At 39.2% G+C, this 13404-nt stretch overlaps 2 protein-coding genes across 52 annotated transcripts in view; one reads left to right on the forward strand and one right to left on the reverse strand.

Annotated features, from left to right (window-relative positions):
* Window positions 1-13404, forward strand: part of LOC136447472 (mucin-3B-like) — a 180292-nt gene that overhangs the window by 102836 nt on the left and 64052 nt on the right. For 46 of the 50 annotated variants that reach the window (XM_066446394.1, XM_066446395.1, XM_066446396.1 and 43 more), the window contains 11 exons: window positions 307-504; window positions 915-1244; window positions 1539-1736; window positions 2176-2505; window positions 2808-3005; window positions 3437-3766; window positions 4671-5000; window positions 5464-5661; window positions 6059-6388; window positions 7302-7424; window positions 7764-7876. In XM_066446394.1, coding sequence (XP_066302491.1) covers window positions 307-504; window positions 915-1244; window positions 1539-1736; window positions 2176-2505; window positions 2808-3005; window positions 3437-3766; window positions 4671-5000; window positions 5464-5661; window positions 6059-6388; window positions 7302-7424; window positions 7764-7876 — 2678 coding nt within the window. Of the gene's footprint in view, window positions 1-306; window positions 505-914; window positions 1245-1538; window positions 1737-2175; window positions 2506-2807; window positions 3006-3436; window positions 3767-4055; window positions 4254-4670; window positions 5001-5463; window positions 5662-6058; window positions 6389-7301; window positions 7425-7763; window positions 7877-13404 lie in introns of all 50 variants that reach the window. The other 4 variants (XM_066446411.1, XM_066446439.1, XM_066446430.1 and 1 more) reach the window with 4 other exon arrangements.
* LOC136447475 (uncharacterized) overlaps window positions 1-13404 on the reverse strand; it is a 162181-nt gene that overhangs the window by 74299 nt on the left and 74478 nt on the right. The window lies entirely within an intron of this gene.

Genomic DNA, 13404 nt, shown 5'->3' on the forward strand with positions numbered 1-13404 from the left:
AACAGAGGTCACCACAGGTAAAACTAATCTCCCATAAAACTAACACCTAGCAATTTGGCGAAAGTTTTATCGATCACAGTGACACACAAACATATGGACACCGTATGATGACCAAACAAGTAAAAATCATTCTAATGAAATTCACAAGAACACTGACCAAAACGTTTTAGAAAATAACACCACAACAAAACATATTGCAAGTTCATCACAACGAAAAGTAATAAGACCATGTGCTTTTAACACTGCTGCAGATACTTACATAAAATTAGTAACATAACAACATTTCTGTCAAATACTTTATCACAGGCAAGACTTCGAAACCAACGACAGTAAAGACAACTGTCCCTGCGACGTTCATTCCAACTACACATTTCACCACCCAACGTACTACAGCACAGTCTACAGAGAAAACAACGAAACCGACTACTCTTGTCACCACCGAAGAAACAACACAACAAACTACCGTACAATCAACAGTAATTCCGACGACAGAAGCCACTACAGGTAAATCTAGTTAGACAACGGCGAAACACACTTGATCTGCCGCGAACAGAAAGTATATTATATAAATTGATGGCATTATGTACTGATCATGATCCTGAATTAATACAAGGTGACTTAAAGTACCTTGGCAAGTAAATATAAAGCACTTTTCTTCAAAGATACACCCTGAAGAATTCAATAATCACATAGAATTCCCCTAATGAATTCTATGGCAACCAATATTCAAGAATAACTTAGCAATTTGGTTATGACAGTTTTCACTGAAACACAATAACGCAAACTGTGAAGAAAACTGCATCATCTCGACAGCCACTTCTTTCACGGCGTTGGAAATCCCAGAGGAAACTACTACCAGCACTAACGCTCGGACAACATATAACAGTTCACTGACAAAATAACTTTTTCCTCAGGCAAAACTACCCGGCCAACAACAATAACCACATCTCTTCCTACCACTCATCTGACCACACAACAAACTAGAGTAAAAACTACAGAAAAAACAACGAAACCAACTACTTTTGTCACTACCCAAAAAACTACACATCAAACCACACACAGCACTACGGCTCGAACAACTGTGCTCCCCACAACAGAGGTCACTTCAGACAAAACTACAGCACAGACCACCGACAAAACAACGTTACCAACTACCATTGTTAGCACTCAAAAAACAACACAACAAACCACTCAAAAGTCCACAATTCCTTCCACGGTACAGTCAACAACAGAGATCACCACAGGTAAAACTAATCTCCTATAAAACTAACACCTAGCAATTTGGCGGAAATGTTATCGATCACAGTGACACGAAAAGAAATGGACACCATATGATAACGAACCAAATAAAACATCATTCTAATTGAAATTCACAAAAACACTGACCAAAACGTTTCAGAAAACAACAACACCACAACAAAACATATTGCAAGTTTATCACAACGAAAAGTAATAAGACCATGTTCTTTATACACTGCTGCAGATACTTACATAAAATTAGTAACATTACAACATGTCTGTCAAATACTTTATCACAGGCAAGACTTCTAAACCAACGACAGTAGAGACAACTTTTCCTCCGACGTTCATTCCAACCACACATTTCACCACCCAACGTACTACAGCACAGTCTACAGAGAAAACAACGAAACCGACTACTCTTCTCACGACCCTGGAAACAACACAAAAAACTACCGTACCAACAACATTTAATCCGACGACAGAGGTCACCACAGGTAAAACGAGCTAGACTACGTTGAACACACTTAATCTGCCGCAAACAGAAAAACATGAAATTAATTGATTGATTGATTGGTTGGTTGTTTAAATTATATATTGATTATGATCCTGAATGAACACAAGGCGACTTTAGTTTTCGTGCCAGGTAAAATATAAATCGCGTTTCTTCATAGAATTAACCCAATGAATTCAATGACCATATATGAATTTAACTTAATAAATTCCATGGCAACCAATTTTAAAGAACAACTTTGCAATTTGATTATGACATTTTACACAATGAAAAAAGATAACGCAGACTATTAACAAAACTATTTCATCTCACCAGTCACCCCTTTCACGGCGTCGGATATCACAAAGGAAATTACTAACAGCACTACCGCTCGAAAACTTTTCACATATATCAGTTCACTGACGAAATAACTTCTTCCACAGGCAAGACATCCCAGCGAACAACAATAACCACATCTCTTCCTACCACTTATCTGACCACACAACGAACTACAGCAGAAACTACAGAAAAAACAACAAAACCAACTACTTTTGTCACTACCCAAAAAACTACACATCAAACCGCACACAGCACTACGGCTCGAACAACTGTGCTCCCCACAACGGAGATCACTTCCCAAAACACTACAGCGCAGACCACCGCAAAAATGACGTTACCAACTACCATTGTTAGCACTCAAAAAACAACACAACAAACCACTCAAAAGTCCACAATACCTTCCACGGTACAGTCAACAACAGAGATCACCACAGGTAAAACTAATTTCCTATAAACCTAACAACTACTCAATTTGGCGGAAATTTTATCGATCACAGTGACACACAAACAAATGGACACCGTATCATAACCAACCAACCAAGTAAATCATCATTCTAATTTAAATTCACAAAAACACTGACCAAAACGTTTCAGAAAACAACAACAACACAACAAAACATATTGTAAGTTCATCACAACGAAAAGTAATAAGACCATGTGCTTTAAACACTGCTGCAGATACTTACAAAACAGAATTAGTAACATTAAAACATGTCTGTCAAATACTTTATCACAGGCAAGACTTCTAAACCAACGACAGTAGAGACAACTTTTCCTCCGACGTTCATTCCAACCACACATTTCACCACCCAACGTACTACAGCACAGTCTACAGAGAAAACAACGAAACCGACTACTCTTCTCACGACCCTGGAAACAACACAACAAACTACCGTACCAACAACATTTAATCCGACGACAGAAGTCACCACAGGTAAAACTAGTTAGACTACGTTGAACACACTTAATCTGCCGTGAACAGAAAAACATGAAATTGATTGATTGATTGGTTGTTTAAATTATATATTGATTATGATCCTGAATGAACACAAGGCGACTTTAGTTTTCGTGCCAGGTAAAATATGAATTGCGTTTCTTCATAGAATTAACCCAATGAATCAAAAACCACATATGAATTTAACATGATAAATTCCATGGCAACCAATTTTAAAGAACAACTTTGCAATTTGATTATGACATTTTACACAATGAAAAAAGATAACGCAGACTATTAACAAAACTATTTCATCTCACCAGTCACTCCTTTCACGGCGTCGGAAATCACAAAGGAAATTACTGACAGCACTACCGCTCGAACATCTTTTCACATATATCAGTTCACTGACGACATAACTTCTTCCACAGGCAAGACATCCCGGCCAACGACAATAACCACATCTCTTCCTACCACTTATATGACCACACAACGAACTACAGCAGAAACTACAGAAAAAACAACAAAACCAACTACTCTTGTCACTACCCAAAAAACTACACATCAAACCGCACACAGCACTTCGGCTCAAACAACTGTGCTCCCCACAACGGAGGTCACTTCAGACAAAACTACAGCACAGACCACCGAAAAAACAACGTTACCAACTACCATTGTTAGCACTCAAAAAACAACACAACAAACCACTGAAAAGTCCACAATACCTTCCACGGTACAGTCAACAACAGAGGTCACCACAGGTAAAACTAATCTCCCATAAAACTAACACCTAGCAATTTGGCGAAAGTTTTATCGATCACAGTGACACACAAACATATGGACACCGTATGATGACCAAACAAGTAAAAATCATTCTAATGAAATTCACAAGAACACTGACCAAAACGTTTTAGAAAATAACACCACAACAAAACATATTGCAAGTTCATCACAACGAAAAGTAATAAGACCATGTGCTTTTAACACTGCTGTAGATACTTACATAAAATTAGTAACATAACAACATTTCTGTCAAATACTTTATCACAGGCAAGACTTCGAAACCAACGACAGTAAAGACAACTGTCCCTGCGACGTTCATTCCAACTACACATTTCACCACCCAACGTACTACAGCACAGTCTACAGAGAAAACAACGAAACCGACTACTCTTGTCACCACCGAAGAAACAACACAACAAACTACCGTACAATCAACAGTAATTCCGACGACAGAAGCCACTACAGGTAAATCTAGTTAGACAACGGCGAAACACACTTGATCTGCCGCGAACAGAAAGTATATTATATAAATTGATGGCATTATGTACTGATCATGATCCTGAATTAATACAACGTGACTTAAAGTACCTTGGCAAGTAAATATAAAGCACTTTTCTTCATAGATATAACCTGAAGAATTCAATTACCACATAGTATTCCCCTAATGAATTCTATGGCAACCAATATTCAAGAATAACTTTGCAATTTGGTTATGACAGTTTTCACTGAAACACAATAACGCAAACTGTGAAGAAAACTGCATCATCTCGACAGCCACTTCTTTCACGGCGTTGGAAATCCCAGAGGAAACTGCTACCAGCACAAACTCTCGGACAACTTCTCACATATAACAGTTCACTGACAAAATAACTTTTTCCTCAGGCAAAACTACCCGGCCAACAACAATAACCACATCTCTTCCTACCACTCATCTGACCACACAACAAACTACAGTAAAAACTACAGAAAAAACAACGAAACCAACTACTTTTGTCACTACCCAAAAAACTACACATCAAACCACACACAGCACTACGGCTCGAACAACTGTGCTCCCCACAACAGATGTCACTTCAGACAAAACTACAGCACAGACCACCGACAAAACAACGTTACCAACTACCATTGTTAGCACTCAAAAAACAACACAACAAACCACTCAAAAGTCTACAATACCTTCTACGGTACAGTCAACAACAGAGATCACCACAGGTAAAACTAATCTCCCATAAAACTAACACCTAGCGGAAGTTTAATCGATGACAGTTACACAAGGACAAATGAACACCGTATGATAATGCTTCTATCGTTTTGTTTGTCAATGTTAGAATGTAGCAGCTTATCAATTCATGTTTTGTATTATGCTTCTTATTAGACTGTCGGACTATATATTATCCTTCTTATAGACTACGTGTGGTCCTCTGTGCATTTAGTCCTTCTTGGCAGGAATATGCAATAAAGACTATTATTGTTATTATGATAACCACAAAAAGAAAGTTTTTGATAAAAATCAACGAAAACGCTGACCAAAACGTTTTAGAAAACAAACCGAAACAAAACATATTGCACATTCCACACAACGAAATTTCATAAGACAATGTCCTTAAAACACGATTGCAGATGCTAACAAAAAAGTGGTAACATAACAGCATTTCCGTCAAATACTTTATCACAGGCAAGACTTCTAAACCAACGACAGTAAGGACCACTTTTCCTCCGACGTTCATTCCAACCACACATTTCACCACCCAACGTACTACAGCACAGTCTACAGAGAAAACAACGAAACCGACTACTCTTCTCACAACCCTGGAAACAACACAACAAACTACCGTACCAACAACATTTAATCCGACGACAGAAGTCACCACAGGTAAAACTAGTCATACAAGGCTAGACACACTTGATCTGCTGCAAACAAAAATATATTACATAGATTGATAACGTTTCGTACTGATAAAGAAAGTATGCAAGGCGACTTGTGTTTTGGCAGGTAAAATTGCATTTCTTAATAAAATCAATCTAATGATGCAATAGCCAAGTAGAATTCACCTAATGAACTCTATGGCGACCAATAATCAAGAACAACTTTGCAATATAATTCTGACAGTTTTCACTAAAACAAATCTTACGTAGACTATTCAGAAACCTACATCATCGCACCAGCCACTCCTTTCACGGCGTCGGAAACCACACGGAAAACTACCACGCTACCGCTCAAACAACTTTTCAAATATAAATGTTCACTGACGACATAACTTCTTCCACAGGCAAGACTACCAGGCCAACGACAATAACCACATCTCATCCTACCACTCATCTGACCACACAACAAACTACAGTAAAAACTACAGAAAAAACAACGAAACCAACTACTTCTGTCACTACCCAAAAAACTACACATCAAACCACACACAGCACTACGGCTCAAACAACTGTGCTCCCCACAACAGAGGTCACTTCAGAGAAAACTACAGCACAGACCACCAAAAAAACAACGTCACCAACTACCGTTGTTAGCACTCAGAAAACAACACAACAAACCACTCAAAAGTCCACAATACCTTCCACGGTACAGTCAACAACAGAGGTCACCACAGGTAAAACTACTCTCCCATAAAACTAACACCTATCAATTTCGCTAAAGTTTTATTGATCACAGTGACACAAAGACAAATGAACACCGTATGATAATCAACCAAACAACTTTTTCTTTACTGAATTCAATAAAAACTGCTTCCACAGGCAAGACGTCTCGGCCAACGACAATAACCACATCTCTTCCTACCACTCATCTGACCACACAAAGAACTGCAGCAGACAAAACAACAAAACCAACTATTTTTGTCACTACCCAAAAAAATACAGAGCAAACCACACACAGCACTACGGCTCAAACAACTGTGCTCCCCACAACAGAGGTCACTTCTGGAAGAACTACAGCACAGACTACCGTTACGTCAACACAACAGACAACAGAACAAACCACTCAAATGTCCACAATTGCATCCACGTTACAACATACAACAGAGTTCACCAGTGGTAAAACTACACTGTTAGCCATAATACATTTTTAACATTTTATGAAGCATTAACCAACCAACCAACCGTACACATTCACAAAAATCACATATTCAAGTTATTGATGGAAGAAGATGTAACGACACCAAGAAGCTAAACAATATTTAGATTTGTTTATAAGTTGAAATCAAAGCGTAATTATTTTGAACACCTTAACATCCCTGACACCAATGTTAGGTCACTGCGTTGTTTATAACGGAGGATCATATAAAAGATAACAATTGAGAAATCATATTAACCTAAGCCTTGAGAGCCAATCGCTGTTCTTTGCGTAGATATACTCTAGGAAAATGTCATTCGATAAGCAAAACTGAAGATCAGTGTACTACATTGTGTCCGACCGGTAGCAAGGGAATCCAAAACCTGTTTGTCGATCCTCGACCTCTAGCAACAACACATGTACACATCACTAACATTTGCGTTTCAAAACAGGTAAAACTACCGAAAGAACAACAATACCAACCACTCTGGCTTCAACAAGAGAAACTACGCATCGTACCATCGAGACGACTACGCTACCAACTACTGTGCTTCCCACAACAGAGGTCACCTCAGGTAAGATATCACATGTAAAAAGTAAATTACTTCTTATCTATAGCCTAACCAGCAACGGGATCAAAGCGTACGTCTTTCCGTAAATGGCGATAAGAGCTTTCTGATGGTCAGTGAATAAAAACCAATCCATGGTACTGAAATCATTGAGAAATGGGTGTTCATCTGGAACAAAAATCGATAATTAAACTTAAAAGCAAAACAACTCATGGGACATAGGCGTCAACGTCCCCCAGCTAACCAACAAAAAAGCAGCAAGAAGGCACAATATTGTATTTTTACACGTGTTGATTTTAAGTTCAAATCTACAGAGTCGGGAATACAAGTATTTTTCTACTGTAGATATTACAACTCCAGTAACAACGGAAAGGACAACAAGTCTTACAACGGAAGAAACTACCTTCCAGTCAACATTCATCCCCACATCAGAGGTGACAACACAGCAGACTACTTCGGTAAGACCTTTAATTCATAGAACTCAACGCAGGTCTTCACTTGTTGTGAATAAGCTTGTTGACCGATCTACTAAACATTATACGATGAACGGTGTATTAACATCAATAAGTACTATTTCGACTTCAACGAAACCATCTACAACGGAGTCAAAAACGCGCAATACAAAAGGAAAAGGCGGGCTATCCACTATGACATGGCGAACTACATGAGTTGCTATACACCACCTTTTGTTTTCTACATACAATCTGAAATATCAACTTATAGTGCTTTGAAGCAAACACGTTTTCCTCCAACATTTCCACAATTGTTACATCACTTAATCTTACCATGCTATACACCACCTTTTCCATCACGTATTACCAATAGATAAGCACAATTTCCACATCTCTGCAACCGACAACATCCCAGTCAACAAAGCAATCAACGCAGCAAACAACAGTGAAGCCTTCCGCCAAACCATCAACACCAATATCTACCCAACAGCCGACGACTATTCCCACATCATTGTACAAATCAGAGCATTCCACTTTTCCTACATCGTCAGCTCTGCCAAGTACAATACTTCCTACAACAGATATTTCTACTGCACACACTACACGGATAACACATCCACCTCCAACTGCTAAGGTCAACACTACAGCATCTGAAATATCAACTTATAGTGCCTTGAACCAAACACGTTTCCCTCCCATATTTCCACAATTGTTACATCACTTAAACTTACCATGCTATACACCACCTTTCTATCACATTTTACTAATAGATAAGCACAATTTCCACATCTCTGCAACCGACAACATCCCAGTCAACAATGCTATCAACGCAGAAAAAAACAGTGAAGCCTTCCACCAAACCATCAACACCAATATCTACCCAACAACCGACGACTATTCCCACATCATTGTACACATCAGAGCATTCCTTCTTTCCTAAATCGTCAGCTCTGCCAACTACTCAACTTCCTACAACAGATATTTCTACTGCACAAACAACACGGATAACACATCCACCTCCAACTACTAAGGTAAACACTACAGCATCTGAAATATCAACTTATAGTGCCTTGAACCAAACACGTTTTCCTCCAACGTTTCCACAATTGTTACATCACTTAAACTTACCATGCTATACACCACCTTTTCCATCACATTTTACTAATAGATAAGCACAATTTCCACATCTCTGCAACCGAGAACATCCCAGTCAACAATGCAATCAACGCAGCAAACAACAGTGAAGCCTTCCGCCAAACCATCAACACCAATATCTGCCCAACAACCGACGACTATTCCCACATCATTGTACAAATCAGAGCATTCCACTTTTCCTAAATCGTCAGCTCTGCCAAGTACAATACTTCCTACAACAGATATTTCTACTGCACACACTACACGGATAACACATCCACCTCCAACTACTAAGGTAAACACTACAGCATCTGAAATATCAACTTATAGTGCCTTGAACCAAACACGTTTTCCTCCAACATATCCACAATTGTTACATCACTTAAACTTACCATGCTATACACCACCTTTCTATCACATTTTACTAATAGATAAGCACAATTTCCACATCTCTGCAACCGAGAACATCCCAGTCAACAATCCAATCAACGCAGCAAACAACAGTAAAGCCTTCCACCAAACCATCAACACCAATATCTACCCAACAGCCGACGACTATTCCCACATCATTGTACACATCAGAGCATTCCTTCTTTCCTAAATCGTCAGCTCTGCCAACTACGGTACTTCCTACAACAGATATTTCTACTGCACAAACAACACGGATAACACATCCACCTCCAACTACTAAGGTAAACACTACAGCATCTGAAATATCAACTTATAGTGCCTTGAACCAAACACGTTTTCCTCCAACATTTCCACAATTGTTACATCACTTAAACTTACCATGCTATACACCACCTTTCCATCACATTTTACTAATAGATAAGCACAATTTCCACATCTCTGCAACCGACAACATCCCAGTCAACAATCCAATCAACGCAGCAAACAACAGTGAAGCCTTCCGCCAAACCATCAACACCAATATCTACCCAACAACCGACGACTATTCCCACATCATTGTACAAATCAGAGCATTCCACTTTTCCTACATCGTCAGCCCTGCCAAGTACAATACTTCCTACAACAGATATTTCTACTGTACACACTACACGGATAACACATCCACCTCCAACTGCTAAGGTAAACACTACAGCATCTGAAATATCAACTTATAGTGCCTTGAACCAAACACGTTTTCCTCCAACGTTTCCACAATTGTTACATCACTTAAACTTACCATGCTATACACCACCTTTCTATCACATTTTACTAATAGATAAGCACAATTTCCACATCTCTGCAACCGACATCACAGTCAACAATGCTATCAACCCAGCAAACAACAGTGAAGACTTTAACCAAACCATCAGCACCAATATCTACCCAACAGCCGACGACTTTTCCCACATCATTGTACACATCAGAGCATTCCACTTTTCCTACATTGTCAGCTCTGCCAAGTACAATACTTCCTACAACAGATATTTCTACTGCACACACTACACGGATAACACATCCACCTCCAACTACTAAGGTAAACACAACAGCATCTGAAATATCAACTTATAGTGCCTTGAACCAAACACGTTTTCCTCCAACATGTCCATAATTGTTACATCACTTAAACTTACCATGCTATACACCACCTTTCTATCACATTTTACTAATAGATAAGCACAATTTCCACATCTCTGCAACCGACAACATCCCAGTCAACAATGCAATCAACGCAGCAAACAACAGAAAAGCCTTCCACCAAACCATCAACACCAATATCTACCCAACAGCTGACGACTTTTCCCACAACAATGTACACATCAGAGCATTCCAAGTTTCCTACATCATCAGCTTATACAACTATGCAAACATCAGCTGTCCCAACTACTCAACTTCCTACAACAGATATTTCTACTGCACACACTACACGGATAACACATCCACCTCCAACTACTAAGGTAAACACTACAGCATCTGAAATATCAACTTATAGTGCCTTGAACCAAACACGTTTTCCTCCAACATTTCCACAATTGTTACATCACTTAAACTTACCATGCTATACACCACCTTTTCCATCACATTTTACTTATAGATAAGCACAATTTCCACATCTCTGCAACCGAGAACATCCCAGTCAACAATGCAATCAACGCAGCAAACAACAGTGAAGCCTTCCGCCAAACCATCAACACCAATATCTGCCCAACAACCGACGACTATTCCCACATCATTGTACAAATCAGAGCATTCCACTTTTCCTAAATCGTCAGCTCTGCCAAGTACAATACTTCCTACAACAGATATTTCTACTGCACACACTACACGGATAACACATCCACCTCCAACTACTAAGGTAAACACTACAGCATCTGAAATATCAACTTATAGTGCCTTGAACCAAACACGTTTTCCTCCAACATATCCACAATTGTTACATCACTTAAACTTACCATGCTATACACCACCTTTCTATCACATTTTACTAATAGATAAGCACAATTTCCACATCTCTGCAACCGAGAACATCCCAGTCAACAATCCAATCAACGCAGCAAACAACAGTAAAGCCTTCCACCAAACCATCAACACCAATATCTACCCAACAGCCGACGACTATTCCCACATCATTGTACACATCAGAGCATTCCTTCTTTCCTAAATCGTCAGCTCTGCCAACTACTCAACTTCCTACAACAGATATTTCTACTGCACAAACAACACGGATAACACATCCACCTCCAACTACTAAGGTAAACACTACAGCATCTGAAATATCAACTTATAGTGCCTTGAACCAAACACGTTTTCCTCCAACATTTCCACAATTGTTACATCACTTAAACTTACCATGCTATACACCACCTTTCCATCACATTTTACTAATAGATGAGCACAATTTCCACATCTCTGCAACCGACAACATCCCAGTCAACAATCCAATCAACGCAGCAAACAACAGTGAAGCCTTCCGCCAAACCATCAACACCAATATCTACCCAACAACCGACGACTATTCCCACATCATTGTACAAATCAGAGCATTCCACTTTTCCTACATCGTCAGCCCTGCCAAGTACAATACTTCCTACAACAGATATTTCTACTGCACACACTACACGGATAACACATCCACCTCCAACTGCTAAGGTAAACACTACAGCATCTGGAATATCAACTTATAGTGCCTTGAACCAAACACGTTTTCCTCCAACGTTTCCACAATTGTTACATCACTTAAACTTACCATGCTATACACCACCTTTCTATCACATTTTACTAATAGATAAGCACAATTTCCACATCTCTGCAACCGACATCACAGTCAACAATGCTATCAACCCAGCAAACAACAGTGAAGACTTTAACCAAACCATCAGCACCAATATCTACCCAACAGCCGACGACTTTTCCCACATCATTGTACACATCAGAGCATTCCACTTTTCCTACATTGTCAGCTCTGCCAAGTACAATACTTCCTACAACAGATATTTCTACTGCACACACTACACGGATAACAGATCCACCTCCAACTACTAAGGTAAACACAACAGCATCTGAAATATCAACTTATAGTGCCTTGAACCAAACACGTTTTCCTCCAACATTTCCATAATTGTTACATCACTTAAACTTACCATGCTATACACCACCTTTCTATCACATTTTACTAATAGATAAGCACAATTTCCACATCTCTGCAACCGACAACATCCCAGTCAACAATGCAATCAACGCAGCAAACAACAGAAAAGCCTTCCACCAAACCATCAACACCAATATCTACCCAACAGCTGACGACTTTTCCCACAACAATGTACACATCAGAGCATTCCAAGTTTCCTACATCATCAGCTTATACAACTATGCAAACATCAGCTGTCCCAACTACTCAACTTCCTACAACAGATATTTCTACTGCACACACTACACGGATAACACATCCACCTCCAACTACTAAGGTAAACACTACAGCATCTGAAATATCAACTTATAGTGCCTTGAACCAAACACGTTTTCCTCCAACATTTCCACAATTGTTACATCACTTAAACTTACCATGCTATACACCACCTTTCTATCACATTTTACTAATAGATAAGCACAATTTCCACATCTCTGCAACCGACAACATCCCAGTCAACAATCCAATCAACGCAGCAAACAACAGTGAAGCCTTCCGCCAAACCATCAACACCAATATCTACCCAACAACCGACGACTATTCCCACATCATTGTACAAATCAGAGCATTCCACTTTTCCTACATCGTCAGCTCTGCCAAGTACAATACTTCCTACAACAGATATTTCTACTGCACACACTACACGGATAACACATTCACCTCCAACTACTAAGGTAAACACTACAGCATCTGAAATATCAACTTATAGTGCCTTGAACCAAACACGCTTTCCTCCAACATTTCCACAATTGTTACATCACTTAAA

This window comes from Branchiostoma lanceolatum, chromosome 13 (genome assembly GCF_035083965.1).
Source record: "Branchiostoma lanceolatum isolate klBraLanc5 chromosome 13, klBraLanc5.hap2, whole genome shotgun sequence".
In the NCBI taxonomy this organism is placed as follows: domain Eukaryota; kingdom Metazoa; phylum Chordata; class Leptocardii; order Amphioxiformes; family Branchiostomatidae; genus Branchiostoma; species Branchiostoma lanceolatum.